Genomic DNA, 20,156 nt, shown 5'->3' with positions numbered 1-20,156 from the left:
ACGTTAGGCGCTAGATATGTTGGGGGGGGGATGACTTTGCCTTTTGAAGTCCTGAAAACTCGTGATGGGAAATGTTTGATCACGTTACACCAATTTAATTTTACAGCAAAGTTGCATATGCCTAGAGGAAACGCTCGTGGCCCGACCTTAGAAACACTACTGCTAGGGTATGAGCCATTGCATTGGTGCTATGTGACGGGTAGACAAGTTTCCCCTTGGGTGGGCATAGATACCCTTACACATATAAAACAAACATTTTTCTACGTGTTATTGCAGGGAATGGATACAGATGGGGATGGGGTTATGACAATTTCACGATGACATAATTATCTCGCAGCGAAGGTGTGGCGCGTCATTGGCTACGCCGATAGTGACATCATTTCTCTCCGGCAGCAGAGCATGCGCGCAGCAATCTCCGATGTCGAAGTAGGTTCATAAATGTGCCGCCTTCTTTAATTAAATCTCGTGTCAATAACCGTGTCATAAATACCATGATTAACGCATTACGAAACACAACTGCGTAGCATAATACAGAAATACTTTGATGAATCCACTGCATTAAAACATTAAACCGTTCATTCCACCCCTCCATGATAGTGATTATGTGAAGCCCAAAGTGCAGCATTTCAAATAAACAATGTGATAAGCCCAATCCAAACGTGCGCGTAACCTCAAGAAGAAATACAAAGACGAAACCAATAGTTGAAGAGTTTAATAAACCATCAGGGCCTCCCGCGATGAACAGTGAGGCTACACATTTCAACTTTGCTTGTTTACCATCTGCACGGAGTGCACGGGCGGTTATATTTTTTCCAATATGGCCGCACCAAAAATACCCTATGCTTTGTGAGCTGAATAACCGTGTTCAAGAGTGCTATCAGATGCTGTAGCAGTACGTGCTCTTGCAACACGAGACATTAAGTTGAGTATATGTGAAGCCTTTCATTTTCAGTATAACATGCCTCATTTGAGATCTTAGTGATGTAATCACTTCCGATAACAACGTGTTAACTTTGAACAACGTCAATGCAAAACTTGGGCTGTGAGCAAGCCAGTATTATAATTTTGCCTTTCTGCATGAAGCGCTACTTAGCTTGACTCATCCCGTTTGCGAAATTCGTGAAAATAATGGTGAAGTTCTGCTGGCAGATTTATTTATCTGGGCAGAATACACACATTTCCGTATATGGCTGTATTGTGAATTCAGGTGTGCTACATCTTCATGAACGCCGACAAGTTTGCTTTTCGTAGCCGTATACAGCCACCCTTTTTTTCCTGAATACTGTTAATTCTGTCAGCGTCATTCTATCAATGTCATCCAATTGTCACCAGGCGGTGGTCGAAATTCCCTCGCCAACATGCCACGCCTTTTGCCGTCTTCATATAGTCGCCATCACGACGTCACCGTCATGTTCTCGTCATCATGCTGTCTTAATATTTTGATCGTTTTGGCTACACCATAGGACGTTCTATCTCCGCTTAATTTAGTGCTTTTAATTTAGTATACCTTGCTAGCAGTGCAGTGCAGAAACGAAAATTGCAATAAAGTGATGACCTTAATTTCGATAACCAATGCGCAAAATTAAAATCTGTATACGATGAAATAAATGCGTGACCTTAAGTTGCGCAGAAACTACCCGCCTAATCCACACCTCGCTCCGCATGTAGTCCAAATTGTGCGTCGAAATAGTATGTTTTGATAAGGTGCCACAACGCCTGGCGTAAATCGGCTGGATCCACTGTAATGCAACATCATCTGTTCATGTGCTAACTCGCTCTGTAGAAAAATAAATACTCAATTCCGTCTTAAACAATAATTGTCGCTGCAAACGAGGATCCGAGGCATGTGTCTTCCAGAATCCGAATTATAGTTTATTACAAGTCTCAAAGAAATGGCAAACGTCATCAACACCCAGACTGCTAAGATGCATGCTTCTGATGATCAATGAGACCTCTGTGATATGCTATACCCGTGTCCGGGCTTTTGTCGGCGAGTCGGTCGCACTTACCGTATGAGGGCATTTAGAGACGTCGTGCCGCTCTTTCGTGCATTGTAGCTTTTCATTCTGGCCTGCCAACTGTGTTTCCAAAATCTCTTGTTCATAGTGTGCATCTCCTTCAGTCCTCAAGGTGAAGAGTGGCCGTTTCGGCGTTATATGCATTTCGTATTAGCCAATCGAGCACCTCCACTTTGTAGGGAGCGAGATAGGGTGCATTGTACTTAAGAATGCTGACAATCAGTATTCCCAATAGTCGGGTGAGACCCTCTCGCTTGATTCCACCTTTGCTGCCGGTAACTGTTTGCATCATGCGTAAAATAGCGAATCATTTAGAATAGATGGGCGATACATTTCGGTACGTGTTTTGGTAATGTTTCCTTGGGTAATTACGGCTGAAATTGATATTAGGTTCACTAACAGTGTGCTTCCGTATCTCTCAATTGAGGCCAGAGTATATTTCCTTCCATTAAAGCTAGTTTCTAGCATTTATATAACTAGTTTAATTCTTGCCCTACAAACCATGGTATAGTCAAGCTTTATTCTATGTGAAACGTAACCAAATAAAACCTCATGACATAAAGCAAATATAAACTTGTTCTTTAAAAGCCTTCGCCGGAGGACTCATATCTACTACAGCCTCCCTTTGTACGACTACCACATTCGTTAGCTGAAGTTGGCCATTCAATCGGAAGAGTGGAAGGGCAGCAATACCGTGTCACGGGAATAATATTAAAAATTTCAAGCCATTCTATAGTTCCGTAGGTGCTGCTTCAACAAGATGCGTGTTTTGTGTATTTTTCTACAAAATTTTCTTCGGTATTAGAAAATATTCCCACCTCTGCACGAAAGACGAAGCACCAATTGCAATAGCAAATTAGTGATTGGTTGTACGAAGTAGGGATAGTAGTTTTATCGGCCGTATACTGGTTTACTAACAAAATTAACGATGACAGAATGTGTGATCGTGACTCAACGAGGACGTAGAAAGAAGCATACACACAGACACAGCGCTCTTCTTGCGTGTCTGATTCTTTGTATCTTCTTGTTCAGTCTCGCTTACCCATTCATGATGGTTTCAAATCAACAAGCCCGTCAACCTGTTTTGATTAAATCAACCAGAACGGTGTCACGCACGCACAGATAAACACGAACACATCTCGTTCGATGACAACGGAAACCGTTTCTTTAAAAGCTGAAAAAAGGAATCGTGGCAGCAGCCGCGAGCGAATGTACCTCCGTGCATGTGTCGCTTCAACGCGAACGAAACCTCGAAAGCACAGCCCCATACAAAGCTACCGGCAACACATGCACTCTGCAAACATCGCAGATCGATATGAAGATGATACCCCCGCATTCGCGAACTTTGGCCACGTCGCTGATTGCTTTCAAGACACACGAGCACCGGAAACGCGTACCTACGGCGTCCGCCAAAGGCATCTGCTACGGCGTCCGAGATTCAAGGGGCCAAAGCCGTAGGAGACGCTGTAGGAGACGCCGCGGTTGTCTCCACTCTGTACGGAGCACCAGGCGAGGAGGACAGCAAGAAAACATGGCTGTCGCCAGAGAAGAACCCCCTCATCCCTCGCCTGACCCCCCTTGACTCGCGCTCCACAGCAGAGGGCACGCATTCGGGCCGCGTTCCTCGCTAGCGCACGCGAGATTGAAACGCGTTCGCCGGCTCACCCTCACACGCTTTCACTCATACGAAACCTCATGGCAGCGCCGACGCCGACGGCAGAAATGCACCAAGAGTGTCCATATAAACGTTATTGCAATAAAACTCACCTCAAGTGACCATGCACTTTTGCGATCAGATGGTATTTTGTGTTGCATGCGTTATTGCATTATATGCGCATGATGTAGCGTACTCCTTCTTTATATAAGTCGTCTACGCGTAGATTGACCTCTCTTGGGCCTTTCCCGCAAGAGCAGCTGCGCGATGCCGTAATGAGGTTACGGGTTCTTAAGAGGGCCACGTTTATTTCCGTACAGATTTATATTTGTGTTTCTTGTACCACTTAACGAAAATGTGAGGTTGATTCAGAGCGTAAGCTAGAAAAAGTGGAGTGTTTCCCTTCTAATACAATACGACGTAATGCAGGCCTTCCTGCAAAATATTTTGCCCAAGTCGATTGAAAGTGTACAACACTATATATGTTTTCTCTTATTTATTTCAGGACAAATATAGCGGAGAGCGGAACACACCGTGCGGATTGTATGTTGACTTATCTGATTTAAGATCAATGTTCCATAAATGTTGTATATTCATCGCTGAGGATACATATTAGTCTATACTTTGCTGCATCATGTATTTAGTTTTGTCTAGGTATTATTCTAAAAAAATTGCTTTTCTTGCGTGGGTGAATTGTCGCCAAGCCAGTGGCTAGCAATAGATAATATGGGAAAGTCTGTAAGCCCACCGCTTTTCCAGAAAGCTAGCTTGACGTAACCAATATGACCATGTTCCCGTTAATAGTTGTGTTAAAGCTGACACACGTTTTTTGTAAGCTTTGATAGTGCGTGAAATGGACAGATGCAGGAATGATGTCCCCATCTCGCATGTTGACACTTCAATTACCATTCTAGCTTGAGGTGCGCCATCCTGGTTACTCCAAAAAAGTGATCAGGTGAAGCGCACCTGCAAGTTTTGTACATCATCTATTGTAATAGAAAAGGCTGCCGGAATTTGAAATAAATGCCTTCAAGAAGATTTTTCCTCAATTTTACTTGCATTATTTGACATATTGCCACTTATTTGAAAACGTAAATATTGGTTCCCCTCAACTACTACAAACCCAAAACACACACACCAAAGGACGTTCTTCACTAATAGCAGGTCCCATATTCCGCGTAGGAAAGTATAGGGTCAAGAAATGCATCGCACTCGTTCTGATTTGGTTCACGATTTGAGTAGCAAAGGCATATATTTCTTAGTTTATATTCGAACCCTTTCAAAGCTCCTGCTACACATACATTTAAAGATTGCTATCGGTAATGAGCGATATGTTTTCTGTGGAAACTTCCTGATCAAGTATAATGAATTATAAATCTTGCACGCATCATGGAAGAAAGAAAGAGTATGCACAGGAAAGGCAGGGAGGACAACCAGACGAGCAGCCGGTTTCCTATCCTACATTGTGGGTGGGGGAAACGGGAATAGAAAGAGGAAAAGGGGAGCAAATAATCACAGATTCCGTGTGGGAGGATTCACAGGGACACTATAAACGGTTTCTTAAGCTGGTGCACTTCAAGTATTCTATTTTCGCACGAATCGCTTTATGTGCCAGTGTCGGGTGTGTCCACGTTCCGAGTACCTTTGACTCGGAGAACACGTGTATCCAGTCGGCATATTGTTGCCCGCAGACACAGGCGTTGTATATCGTAGCGAGGGTAGGTACACGATATGTGCTCGATGGTTTCCTCGTACCCACAGGACTCGCACAGCGGGCTCTCGGCCATTCCTATACGATAAGAGTAGGTGTTCGTGAACGCCACTCACAACGACAAGCGGCAAAGCAAGGTTGTTTCACTGCGGGAAATGATAGATGGCAGTTTTAGCCATAGCGTGTGGTCCACTTTATGCTATCGGCATTTGAAGGCACTTGAACTCAAGAGATCTTGCGGCTTCTTAAGTTCAAGTAGGCGAAGTTTTTGGGTAGCGTTCGACCTTGTGAAAGGTGTTGGACACGTCCGGGTGTCTTCGTAGGCAGATCGGGCAGTCTTGTCAGCAAGGTTGTTGTCGACGATGATCACAGTGAGCTGGAATATATTGACTGATAATGATGTACCCTTTTTCCAGAGCATGGTGGTGCAGTTTCCTGATTTCAGATACAATCTGCTCGTAAGTTCTGGGGCGTAATGCAGGCTTGATACTGTGAAGAGCCACCTTAGAGTCAAGAAATACGACCCATTTCTCTGTCGCCTCTTCGGTGACATACATCATTGCGGCATGAAGAGCTGCAAGTTCTGTCGAAGTAGGTGTAGTGATGTGCGACAATTTAAATTTCACTGAAATCTTTTTGGCTGGAACGGTGAGTGCAGCAGTTGAGCTGGCAGGGGAGGTCTAACCATCGGCATATCTATGTATGCGGTCATGATACGTGTGAAGCAGTAGAAGGATCGTCAGTTGCTTCAGAGCCGGTGATGTATGATTGTCCTTCTTTGTAATTCCGGGAATAGCAAAATTCACTTCAGGCTGTCAGAGGCACCACAGGGACATGACGACTTCGCCGCCGGCGTTAAGATGACGGCATGCGCTCTTGGTGAACGTTAATCACTCTCCGAAGCTGGCTTGAGGTCTTTTTCTTTGGTAGGGACGTGAAATGATGGTTGGCGATTCTCGATAGATGGAGAATGAGCACTCTGAGAGAGTCGACAGCTACCTACTTCGGGATCATATGGTCTCCCGCGACGGAAATTGTTGTGGCTGTTGAGGTGTGCTGAAGCAATCCTAAACACGTGCGTAGGACTTGGCCTTGTATGCTCTCCAACGCGCGAATTTCGTTTTACATGTGGTTGACTAAACTGGTAGAATGTAACGTAAGAGTCCGAGAAACAATACCCTGTACAGCAGGGTTATAGATTGGACTGGTGCAGCGCAGTTTATCCCTCACAGAAATTCGAACACCTGCGCAATGGCAACTAACTTGTTCTCGAGAGGCTGCAGTCCGTGATGACACCCAGTACGCGATGCGTCTTAACATAGGACACAGCTTGACTATTGATCGAAACAGCACATAATGGCATTTGTTTGGGCGTGAACACATCCAATGCGCACTTTTAAGTAGAAGTACTTAGGCCTTGTTCTGGGACATAAGACGCCGTCATGGTTGCCGCCTGTTTAATTCTCGCTCCTACCTGAGGGCGAGTCGCTAGAGGCCCAGATACAAATGTTTTCGGTGTTTATTGAGACATTAATTGTAGGCGGTAAGTACTTCGCTAGTCCAACCAGGACGAGTTTGAAGAATATGGGGCTCAACATTCCACCCTGCAGAACACCACGGGAGATGTAATGTGTAGTTTAGTTCATTTCAGTTGATTTCCAACGCAATGTTCGATGTCCTCAGGCAAAAAAGTTGTCATAGACAAATTGAGGTGACCTGGGAACCTTAAAGACAGCAGGCAAAGTGATACATTTACAAAAAAACGATGTGAAAGACTTTACATGACACGGTATCTTGAAATTGTATAAATAATACACAATGGAAGTTAAAATCAAATACAGATATGGCAACAACGAACTTAGAATAAAAACATAGAAACATGAAAAAATAAATATGCACTTTTGTTAAAGGGTTCTCCACTTATTCAACAAAATACATCTTATTTGCGACTTGAATTTATAGAGTTTCATGCTGAAACATATTTGTGAATTCAGACGCTTTATTAGTGTGGGTATTTGATAAGCGAGGACAGCCGCTCCGTAATTTTTGCGTGTTCGTGTTGTTGTTATATGTTCGTTACGCAGTGCATAAGGAGCTGGCGTTGTGTATGCTGAGTGTTACAAGTTATGTTGATGTATGTGCAGCAGGACTCGCACATACATAAACTTAGACTTATACATAGACTTATGTTATACATAGACTTAGACATAGACTTAGACTTACACATAGACTTATATTTTACTCGCTTTGAGCAAATTGTGTTTAATAAACAAATGATTAGTTGGTAGTTCTTTGGGTTCACCATGATAATTCTCAAGAATCATCAGCACTTTCTTTTGCAATACCTCCAGTTTGTTATAATTCGTAGTTGTTGTAGCACCCCAAACTAGTGTGCAGTAGGATAAAAGGGAGTAGAAGTGGGCATAATATATCGCTCTCTTTACATGCAGAAGAATTAGATCTGACAAGTTGAATAATAAACCAACTGTTCTGCTTAGTTTTGAGGTTAATTTCTTTAGGTGCGCATTCCACGACATACTTTCTTCAAACAACACACCTAGAAATTTTTGACATTTTACGCGTGCTATAAGGGTGTCCTGGAATGTCAGCGTGCGTTCAATGTCACATGTTTTCTTAGTTCGTTTAAAAAAGACACAGTTAGTGTATTTTTTTTTTAGGTTCAGCGCTAATTTATTCCCATGAAGCCAACTATCAAGCTGTAATAGGTTGTCGTTATTCGTGTTCTGAAGGTCGTTCATTGTACGCGCAGAAAAAATGTATTGGTATCAGCCGCTATAAATCACTAACTTTTGGGAGTTAGGCATATCAATTGTATCGTTTTTGTAAAGTATAAATAACAAAGGCTCTAGACTCGACCCCCGAGGCACTCCTTGTTTTACTGTAGAAGCTGGAGAAATAACATCATCAATTTTTATACGCTGCTTTCTGTGGGCAAGGTAATTTTTTAAAAGATCTAAAACAACGCCACGAATGACGTAATCATGAAGTTCTACTAATGAAATCTCATGGTTAACACAATCAAATGCTTTCATAAGATCAATGAAGAGACAAAGGGTATAAAGTTTTTTCAATATTCCTAAGTTGGGCCGTCTTCGGTCTGTAAGATAAAGCACCTCTCAGTGAAATAGTCCCGAATCCATTGATACTTCCGGTCACCAGCTCCCGCCGTCTCAAGTGAGTTCAGTATGGCCTCATGGGTGACGTTTTCGTATGCTCCTTTCATATCTAGAGAAAGTACCACTGATGGGCACTTGAGGTTATTTTTATTTTGGACCCAGGTTACAATGTCAGTGAGGTTGTCTATGGACGAGCCACCTCGAGGAACGCCCGTCAGAGTGTCCGGATAGATGTTGAATCGCTCTAAGTACCATTCCTAGCGAGTAAGAATCACTCTTTCCATCACTTTGCCGACACAGCTCGAAAGCGCAATGAGACAATGTGATGGTGGATCAAGCGGATACTATCCTGGTTTCAGAATGGGAGTCATGCGGCTCGATTTCTATTGTTTAGGAACGGCGCCGTTGTCCCAAAACTCATTGTAGTATTTGAGCAACTCACCACGTGTGTCATGTCCAAGGTAGCATAGGGCAGCTACATGATGCCATCTGGTCCTGGTGACGAAGAACGCCTACATGTCACCAATGCACCATCGAGCTCTTCGAATGAAAATAGCACGTTAATTTTTGATATTTGTCCCTGAGGCCTGTCATTCAGTGCTGCGGCAGTAATGGTGACCACGGGCGCAGCAATCCGTGCACAGAAGTCCTCAGCCACTTCAAGTTCCGAGCGGAGCTGGTAGAGGGCCAGAGCAGGAAAGGGCTTCCTGCGAAAATTGAAGAAATGCCTCGTTAATCCTTGCAGACAGCAATACTTTAGTAGGTATACATTATTTTCACAACCTAAACGCCACATGCACACGAACTGTAGCATCCACACGATTTTCGGGTCTCTCGATTCGGCCTTGCTTTAATGTGCAACGAAAACTCAATACTGTATCATGCTACCTGGCCACTCTAGCAAAGTGCCATCGCCATACAGGCGTTGGCGTTTTGCGCTTATCAATATAATTCCATAATAAAACGAACACGTTGACTGGTTATAGAAAGCTTCTGTTTTAATGCATTATTATAACTATTCGGTTTCAGACGTCTTCACGCGAAATACATTTTGCACGAAGAATGTTACTGCGACGGTTCTGCAGACATTTTTCGGGCCTCCATTTTACCTGACTGCTTTAAAAGCGACCATATTCGTGTGAGTAAATTTATTTAGCCCTTGTACGCCTCGTTTTTGATTACAAGGCTCCAAGAAGAACGTTGATCTTATTTTCTGTTAGAGCGCTTTACTGCTTGATGAATTTTGCTTAGTTGCAGAGACGTCCAACCAAAACCGCTTAACTAAAGATCAGCATTTTATAAAGCTGTAGTGTACAATTATTGCCTGAAGTACAAATACATTTTGTGCCTTTTACTAAAGAAGATGTCACTTTATTGAGTTCTTGAGATGTACTACTATGGACTTGTGGCTATCAAAGCAGGACATCATTTCAGCTTAGAAAAAACAATCTATTTAGGCTGCCGCTTTCTGGCACACTAATGCACAATGAAGAAATTTTCCAGGTTTCCGGTAAAAATTTTTGGCTATCTAAGTGTGAAGTTGTTAGTATGTGTCGCACTCTAACTGTGCTGTACAGAACTCGGTAAGTGCGTGTCCACAAATGCATTCTTTCTTTTTTCGTACGAGTCGCTTAAGCGTCACGTGCTGGTTTCTTTCCTTGCTCTTTGGGCTTTTGTTTCTTGGTTTATATTTTCTTATTTCATTCTATTGCCCAGGCTGCTTGGTCGAAACACGCAAGTTTTTCCGTTCAAGATTTTCAGAAAATGAACCAGATTTTTTGGTACGTAACAACTCATCATAACAAAATTTAGCCATGATATTGTTTGTTAGACAAAAACGGTAATGAAGATTATGGAGCAGTACCATATAATGAAATATTCTTGGGCTGGTACTTGTGAACACGGTCAATTACCACAACAGAAACAGGAAAGTGGAGAGGGACAAGGATGCAATACTGCTATGAACTGTACATGCCGCGTATGAAAGTGGAAGTTTAGGTGGGTGCAAGGCCGCGCAAAACGCAATAATTAGAGTAAAAACGTCGCAGAAGGACATGATCGTGTGATACCTGCAAATCAGTAGCACTACTACACACCTTAATTATATTTTTTGATGCAGGCAAAAGAAACGAATGCAAAGAAATTTTACATTGTGGCAGTCTCACGAACATCAATAGCCTCTTGTCGTTGTTTGGTTTTAGTGGTGAAGCTGTCTCGTATTTACCATAGAAACACAAATTGCACGCCGCAGAGAAGTTTGATTTTTTCTTGTTTGTACTTTGAAAAATAATTTTATGTAGTCAGTATGAAGGTGCGACATACCTATGAACTTGGGTGTATCAAGAACGGGGATCATTTTATAGGCTCCCAGTCTAATACACAAAATGTAATCCCAGCTTGTGAGACTGGGCGTGACGAAACAGCGCCGATAGCCACATTTTCAAACATGGTGCAGTGCTGTGTGTCACTATTTATGCTCAACGATATTTCAGCATAAGCGTTGTGACAAAAAATGAACATGGGTGAATCAGCTCATGCTTAGACGGCTTGACAGAGAAAAGTGATTGACTGTTGAGCTAATTCTGCGTTTAGGCGAATTATTTTAGTGTACCAAGGGCCATGGTTTAGGATGTGAAAACTTCGTTGTGGCGACGAAAGAACTGAATACAGCAGGCCTACTCGAAACGATCACTAAAAAAGCCAAAGTACCGATCAGCGACGTCACGGAAAGAATTACAATGAAAATCAACATGGAACTAGCAGAACTTGAATGCATAAGGAAGCAAATCTGAAATAATTGTGACGTTCAAAGCGATACAGGTCGGTATGCAATGCCGCCTCAGCGACTTGCATTAAATCTGATAGCACGGTTAATGCAAACATCAATGCAGCAGATAGAATAACAGCAAACAATTTTGATTATACTTGCCGCTGGTGTAGTAAACCGAGAGACAGTGAAGTTGTAAATGTTTGATGGAAGCACAGGTGATCTGCTCTCTGGCTGGATTTTTTTTCTGTACGCGTGCGAGCAGAACCACTGTGTAATTGACTCCTGTCGGGTACTTACCATGCCCCGTACCTAAGTGGCAAAGACAAAAGATATGATCTGCGCCTCGTGGAATATATGAAAGAAACCATTTTAACGTGGACAAAACTCTGACGTTTATTATAGTCCCTAATGCGAAATTCGAGCACAGTACTCTACGTATGTTCATTTCGTGATATATTGGCTGGCGCGGACGCTGTCTCGTGCGACACGTTGCAAATGGAGCCAATTAAGGCGCGACTGTCCCGCTTATCTGAAGATCTCGAGAACCAGCGCGTGGGTGATGTGTGGACGCAATTCGCAGAAGCCGCCGTCCACAGAGTTCCCAGATGACGCGCGTAACCCTGGCACCATCTGGTAGCCCCCGTCACCCTTCTACGCTTCTCACGCTTTCGCCACACCATCTTCTGTTTTTCGCCTCATGGTCCTGCTCCACCCTCCTCTCCGCCTTGCTCCTCGCGTCTTTCATCCGCGCGGTGCGCTCCGCGTTCACTTTCAGCGTCCGCTATGCTCGCTTGCTCGTTTACACCGCCACCGACTCCAACGCCGACGCTCACTGCAGCAATCGGCGCCTAAGAGCTGCGGCCTAAAAATTTTTATTCAGGAATCTCAATAGAACGCAGTCCGCTTGTCGGACAAAGCAGAGTTTTTACAAGCAGAGAGACAGCAATTTGCTTGCATAATACTTTCAGAAGAGGCGCCTACTACGATGAGCGGATCCCACGCTTCCATATTCCTGTGTCGTGCCGCTAGTGATACACAAGATGTTAAAAAATTGCCAAGGACAACTCCTGGTTCAAGCATGGTCCACTTCGGAGGAGCTTAAGATGTGTGTCGCTCGAGTGACACCCTTAACATTAGCCACCATGCGAGCTGTAAAACAAATAGAAAAAGGAATAGACACAAAACAGAAGAGATTACTCTGCAAATATGTGTTGTCGCAACTCTAATCAAAGGTGGCCGCTCAAAAAAATGTTTGCCAAATCAGTCACCGTCAGGATATCTGACAGGCTGCTGGAAATATTCCTCAGCAAATCAAACAAATGGTTTTTTGCAATCATCGTGATTAATATGGAAGACGAAAATATGAAAGACAGGTGGAAGATGAAATCATTGCGTGAATGGCTGTCAAAGTTTGAGGTTATGACAGAAAGTGTCACGAGCTAACAAAGTGAACAGACGCAAAACTGAAATTCCGAGATCTGATTATTACCGTGAGAAGCCTAGCCATGTGAAGAGTGGAGTTGTTCTTTTATTTCCGCCAGACATCAAGCCGTTCAAGATGAACATTTTTTGGAACGGCATTACCACTATTGAGCATTCCAACCTCATTCAACCACTATATAGTACAATCAGAAGTTCCGACAAAGTTTTCTGAAAATTTCCTTAACTTCTCTGTGTCGGCATTTATTCCTCTCCAAATAATTGAATCGAAATGCCATTCAAATTTCGAAACAAATATGTTGTGAGGAAGGAAGGAAGGTTTAAGCAATGAAAATAAAATATGGCTTAAACAGAAGTTATAAGGAATGTTGCATTCTCGTATCATCAGATCTTCGAGCTCTCTGTTTGCCTCACCTAATTACCATTCTACCAAATGAAAACGGATCATTTTCAGATGAGCGACTGATCAACCGACAGATTCCTTCCCTTTCCAGTTGCAACAAATTCACGAAAATTATTGACGAGACCGGTCGGTGTCAACGGTTTTACAGCATATGCCTTTGTAAAGCGTATTGGCAACTACTAGTAAAATAAGAAACCCGAGATGTTCTGTGCGTTTATTACACGTGTCGACATGTACGGATATAACCGGCAATCATTTGGGGGGAAAATATATCGGCGTATTCCAGACACTGTGCGAATCGATGTAAGGGAATATTTGTACGCTGTGTATTTTGACTGACGATATTTAGCGGTGATGTTGGAGGTGAATGTGCAATTTATTCAGCGTTTAGTCCGACATGAGGGTGTTGACTTGATGCTACACGTTACCTTGCGTGCACCACTGCTGCTAGTCTGCGTATTCCAGAGAATACACCGGAAGGCGTCTTTGCTTTAGACTTCGTGCTTCATTGTTCGTTATGTCTAAAATTGCCTCACTTGGGACATCGTTTTGTGACAGAAGAGTTAAAATTTAGGCTATGGGACTGTACGTAATTTAATTATCATATTTTTATGTATACATTGTATACATACATTTGCGGTCTGCACCACGTTTCGCTATTTGGCAGAGACGCTCCTGTTCCAGGTTAGGCTTCTTTCCGGCGTTGTTGTCGTCAGCGTTGCGTACAGACTTTGGAATCATTTTGCTGGTGCGTGTTTACGTGCGCCATGTGCACACGTAGCAAGCATACTGTTGAGACGCCAGTTCCAAGCGCTCTCTTCTGGCTATGGGCGACTCTAATGTTTCCACTGTCCTATCCCAGCAAGCGACGTCCACAGCCCAGCGACTGCGTTTTTGTAGCATTGGAAAGCAAATACACCGAATGTCATACACAAAACTATTCATCCCGGCCCGTGGCGGTGCAAGCCGGGATGCGCGGAGGCGAGCGCCATCTTGTCGTGTTTCAAGAAACCCGCAGCACGGGCGACAAGACAATCGCTGCAGTGCCCGGAAATTCAGGATAAGAGGCAGAGAAAGCCTCGCTTTAAAAGGAATTTTATATCAGTGGAGATGTAATGACACAACTGCTCCAACTGTTAGATATTTTTTGCAGCCATTTACGAGCACCAACTTCCAGTACGCAACATGTGAAGTGTTAGGCTAATCGTCCAGATTAGACGCATTTTATCAATTCTTTTCCTTCCCATGAGAGATCAACTCAAAACATTTATTGAATAGGCATGTTCCCGCGTTTATCGAAGTTGTTAAAGATTATTTAAAATGGGTAAACGGTTCTAACAAATTTCGGCACCCTGATTTGAGGCTTATTCCTTCTATGTTGCAGGAAGTGCGTGGCCAAGGATAAACGAAACTAAGCCTGCAGTAACTGGGCCCCGTGGAGGAAACATTATATGTTCGATGAATGCAGCATCTTTAACGTTTAGAAATGTTTCGCCAAAGAGCAAAGCAAATAAAAAATTATATAAGGAATGAAATCAGTGGAAGCAGAATTTCTTTATTTCATAACTTCTTCAGATCCATCTGGCATTTTACCATTCTCCTGTATTAAGAAATACACCCAGGAGTCTCCAGAGGGTAACTCGGCTAAGTGACAATGTGTTTACTTAACTACTCTAAACAATGTATGCGCCGTTCTGACATTTCTTTATCACCCAGCTTTAGCAGAATACGCTGCGATGATTAACATTACACAGGTGGCTTGAGCTCCCCTAAGACACATGTTGTTATGCTGTTATATTGAAGCTGAATAATAATTTTCGTGAGAATTCATTTCATTGAAGTGGGAAACAGAAAGTTTTCCCTAAGTGCCTAAGGACGATTCTCAACAGACCAGTGGACACAAGTAATCTGCACACGGACACCCAGCGGAGATGTAGTCCGTGAATGCACAATGTTCTTGCCGGAAGCTGAACGTTGAACACTTGCCTGGTTCCGTGTGAACTCCTACTGATTGTAGCGTGAGGGTTAGGACCGTTGTCTTCATTGTAGTTTTGCAGCCAACGCGCAATGAGAGAGAGAGAGTGTCAGTGACTCTGAAGAGAAACATGCTCTATTTTCTGGAACTCTAGAGGGAGCACGACTCAGCTCCTTGGGGAGAGGGGTATATAAAGAAGAAAAACAGAGTGAGAAGGTGGAGGCGGTAACTAAGCTTCTGGTTGTCAGCGATAGTCAGGCGGCACATTCACATTTGTAAAACGGGCGCGCAACAACGTCCACGTATTCCAAAGTGGCCCCTATAACGTAAACCTATTCCAATTTGTTTTGATTCCAATCCCCTGAGCTTAAATTTACGCAACTGCCGACACAAACATCGGACAGTTATTCGCTGCGTTATCTGAACAGCTCAATGAAATACTCTACACGTTCTTAAGAGGTCACTTTTGTTCAATTTCAGAACGAATAACATTGCCTACGCTAAGCGGTCCACATCATGTATGATGCCAGGGTTAGCGCAGAGTATGAAGTCTGTTTCATTTCAAAAAGCGAGACTAAAAATGATATAAACTTCTTACTCTGCGCTAACCCTGGAATCATACAAGATCTGGACGTGCTCAGCAAATTGCGCTGGAGCGACCATAGGATGGTAAGAACTCGAATTAGCCTTGACCTGAGGAGGGAATGGAAGAAATTGGTACATAAGAAACCGATGAATAAGTTAGCGGTCAGAGGGAAAAAAAGAATTCCAGATCAAGCTACAGAACCTGTCATCATCATCATCAGCCTATTTACGCCCACTGCAGGGCAAAGGCCTCTCCCATACTTCTCCAACTACCCCGGTCATGTACTAATTGTGGCCATGTTGTCCCTGCAAACGTCTTAATGTCATCCGCCCACCTAACTTTCTGCCGTCCGCTACTACGCTTCCCTTCCCTTGGAATCCAGTCCGTAACCTTTAATGGCCGTCGGTTATCTTCCCTCCTCATTACATCTCCGGCCCATGCCCATTTCTTTTTCTTGATTTTAACTAAGATGTCATTTACCCGCGTTTGTTCCCTCACCCAATCTGCTCTTTTCTTATCCCTTAACGTTACACCTATCATTCTTCTTTCCATAGCTCGTTGCGTCGTCCTCAATTTCAGCAGAACCCTTTTCGTAGGCCTCCAAGTTTCTGCCCCATACGTCAGTACTGGTAACACACAGCTGTTATGCACTTTCCTCTTGAGGGATAGTGGCAACCTGCTGTTCATGATTTGAGAATGCCTGCCAAACGCACAGCAGCCGATTCTTTTCTTCTGATTATTTCAGTCTCATGATCCGGATCCGTGTTCACTACCTGCCCTAAGTAGATGTATTCCCTTACCCCTTCCTGTGCCTCGCTACCTATCGTAAACTGCTGTTTTCTTCCGAGACTGTTAAATATTATTTTCGTATTCTGTAGATTATTTTCAGACCCATCCTTCTGCTTTGCCTCTCCAGGTTTGTGCGCATGCATTGCAATTGGTCTCCTGAGTTACTAAGCAATGCAATGTCATCAGCGAATCGCAGGTTATTAAGGTATTCTCCATCATCTTTTATCCCCAATTCTTCCCACTTCAGGTCTATGAATACCTCCTGTAAACATGCTGTGAATAGCATTGCAGAGATCGTATCTCCCTGTTTGACGCCTTTCTTTATTGAGATTTTGTTGCTTTCTTTGTTGAGGACTACAGTGACTGTGGAACCGCTATAGATATCTTCCAGTATCTTTACACATGGTTCATCTACACCCTAATTCCGTAGTGCAATCATGACTGCTGAGGTTTCGACTGAATCAAATGCTTTTTCGTAAACAATGAAGGCTATATATAAGGATTGGTTATGTTCCGCACATTTCTCTATCACCTGATTGATAGTGTGAATATGGTCCATTGTTGAGTAGCCTTTACGGATACCCGCCTGGTTCTTTGGTTGACAGAAGTCTAAAGTATTTCTGATTCTATTTGCGATTACCTTAGTAAATACTTTGTAGGCAATGGACAGTAAGCTAATCAGTCTATAATTTTTCAAGTCTTTGGCGTCCCCTTTCTTATGGATTAGGATTATGTTACCGTTCTTCCAAGATTCCGGCACGTTCAAGGTCATGAGGCATTGTGTATATAGGGCGGCCAATCTTTCTAGGACAGTGTTCCCACCATCCTTCAACAAATCTGCTGTTACCTGATCCTCCCCAGCTGCCTTCCCCCTTTGCATAGCTCCCAAGGCGTTCTTTACCTCTTCCGGCGTTACTTGTGGGATTTCAAGTTCCTGTATACGGAACCTGTATTCGGCTCTAAATCAGGAAGAGGACCTTAGTGTTGAAGCAATGAATGACATTATTGCGGGTATCTTTAAGGAGTGTGCAATAGAAGTCGGTGGTAACTACGTTAGACAGGATAACAGTAAGCTATCGCAGGAGACGAAAGATCTGATCAATAAACGCCAATGTATGAATGCCTCTAACCCTACAGCTAGAATAGAACTGGCAGAACTTTCGAAGTTAATCAACAAGCGTAAGACAGCGGAGATAAGGAACTATAATACGGATAGAATTGAACAGGCTATCAGTAATGGAGGAAGCCTAAAGGCAGTGAAGAATAAACTAGGAATAGGCAAGAATCAGATGTGTGCGTTAAGAGACAAAGCCGGCAATATCATTACTCATATGGATGAGATAGTTCAAGTGGCTGAGGAGTTGTATAAAGATTTATACAGTACCAGTTACACCCACGACGATAATGGAAGAGAGAATAGTCTAGAGGAATTCGAAATCCCACAGGTAACGCCGGAAGAAGTAAAGAAAGCTTTGGGAGCTATGCAAATGGGGAAGGCAGCTGGGGAGGATCAAGTAACAGCAGATTTGTTGAAGGATGGTGGACAGATTGTTCTGGAGAAACTGGCCACCCTGTATACGCAATGCCTCATTACCTCGAGCGTACGGAAATCTTGGAAGAACGCTAACATAATCCTAATCTATAAGAAAGTGGGCGCCAAAGACTTGAAAAATAATTGACCGATTAGCTTACTGTCAATTTCCTACAAAACTATTTACTAAGGTAACCGCAAATACAATCAGGAACACCTTAGAGTTCTGTCAAGCAAAGGACCAGGCAGGATTCCGTAAAGGCGACTCAACAATACACCATATTCACACTATCAATCAGGTGATAGAGAAATGTGCGGAATATGACCGACACTATATATAGCTTTCATTGATTACGAGAAAGCGTTTGATTCTATCGAAACCGAAGCAGTCATGGAAGCATTAGGGGATCAGGAAATAGACGCGCCGTATGTAAAAATACTGAAAGATGTCTATACTGGCTCCACAGCCACCGTAGTGCTCCATAAGGAAAGCAACAAAATCCCAATAAAGAAAGGCGTCAGGCAGGGAGATACAATCTTCCAATCCAATTCACAGCGTGTTTACAGGAGGTATTCAGAGACCTGGATTGGGAAGAATTGGGGATAAAGGTTAATGGAGAATACCTTAATAACTTGCGATTCCCTGATGATCTTGCCTTGCTTAGTAACTCAGGGGACCAATTGCAATGCATGCTCACTGACCTGGAGAGGCAATGCAGAAGAGCGGGTCTAAGATTAATCTGCAGAAAACTAAAGTAATGTTTAACAGTCTCGGAAGAGAACAGCAATTTACAATAGGAAGCGAGGCACTGGAAGTGGTAAGGGAATACTTCGACTTTGGACAGGTAGTGACGGCGGATCCAGCCATGAGGCGGAAATAATCAGAAGAATAAGAATAGGCTGGGGTGCGTTTGGCAGGCATTCTCAGATCATAAACAGCACGTTGCATTATCCCTCAAGAGAAAAGTGTATAATAGCTGTGTCTTACCAGTACTCACCTATGGGGCAGAAACCTGCAGGCTTACGAAAAGGGTTCAACTTAAATTGAGGATGACGCAACGAACTATTGAAAGAAGAATGATGGGTGTAACGTTAAGGGATGAAAACGAGCAGATTGGGAGAGGGAACAAACGCGAGGTAATGACATCTTAGTTGAAATCAAGAAAAAAAATTGGGCATGGGCAGGACATGTAATGAAAAGGGAAGATAACTGATGGTCATTAAGGGTTACCGACTGGATTCCAAGGGAAGGCAAGCGTAGCACGGTGTGGCGGAAAGATAGCTGGGCGGATGAGATAAAGGAGTTTCCAGGGACGACATGGCCACAATTAGTACATGAGAGGCGTTGTTGGAGAAGTATGGCAGAGGCCTTTGCGCTGCAGTGAGCGTAACCAGGCTGCTGCTGCTGCTGCTGCTGCTGATGATGATGATGAACGGTTTTAACTACTTGGCTCACAAGAGGCGAAAGGAACGCTCAAGGGGAGAGGGTTTCAATGCGGCGGAATCCGCCCAGTGACACGGATAGCTTGATGAAGAGGGTGGTGCTCTGTGGTGCCTGCGTCTGGCGATTGGTCCACTTCCCTTTAATTAGGTTGTTGTAGCTAATGAAAAATTGCGGCGGCGTGCACGGAAGGTTAAGCATGCCGCTAGGACGGACCCTCAGGAAGTAACAGTTGGCAGAGCGATGTCATTTATGTGTCCAAAGGTCTTGATGACGTTTTACTGGCACCCAAAACAGCTTTATTATAGGGAAAAAATGCATGCTCAACGGAAGGTGCGAGTAGCCAGTGTCTGATCTGTCGGCGGGCAGCCATCTTCTATTTCTTTTGGAAGAAGACAGTCTCTGGCAGTTCAGAAAAGATTTCAGTTCTTTCCAGCATATTATTACATCGTAAACGCATACATGTTAAATTTTACGCAGTGGGTTTTAGCAATATTGAGACGTTATGTTACAGACAAACGAAGTGGGTGCAACCTGAAAACTTATGACCAATAGAAGAGGGCTAATGGAAAGAAGGCGTCGTGCACGGAATAATAATTTTTTTTTGCTTTATTCATACATAATCAGTGTACACACGTCATATCAGAGGGGGAGTTATCACGGTTTTCGTGACGCCTCATGACAGAAAAGGGAAGTTAGGA

General features: G+C 43.4%; 1 protein-coding gene across 6 annotated transcripts in view; it reads left to right on the top strand.

Annotated features, from left to right (window-relative positions):
• LOC142563811 (uncharacterized) overlaps positions 1–14,668 on the top strand; it is a 47,071-nt gene extending 32,403 nt beyond the window's left edge. For 4 of the 6 annotated variants that reach the window (XM_075674440.1, XM_075674438.1, XM_075674434.1 and 1 more), the window contains 4 exons: positions 4,178–4,215; positions 9,550–9,658; positions 10,237–10,301; positions 14,518–14,668. In XM_075674440.1, coding sequence (XP_075530555.1) covers positions 4,178–4,215; positions 9,550–9,658; positions 10,237–10,301; positions 14,518–14,548 — 243 coding nt within the window. In that variant the 3' untranslated portion in view covers positions 14,549–14,668. The remainder of the gene's footprint in view (positions 1–4,177; positions 4,216–9,549; positions 9,659–10,236; positions 10,302–14,517) is intronic. The other 2 variants (XM_075674439.1, XM_075674436.1) reach the window with 1 other exon arrangement.
• The last annotated feature ends 5,488 nt before the right edge of the window (positions 14,669–20,156 follow it).

Source organism: Dermacentor variabilis, chromosome 11 (genome assembly GCF_050947875.1).
Source record: "Dermacentor variabilis isolate Ectoservices chromosome 11, ASM5094787v1, whole genome shotgun sequence".
Taxonomy (NCBI): Eukaryota; Metazoa; Arthropoda; class Arachnida; order Ixodida; family Ixodidae; genus Dermacentor; species Dermacentor variabilis.
The sequence above is the reverse complement of the archived record's forward strand: the minus strand, read 5'-3'. Positions and strand labels throughout refer to the sequence as shown.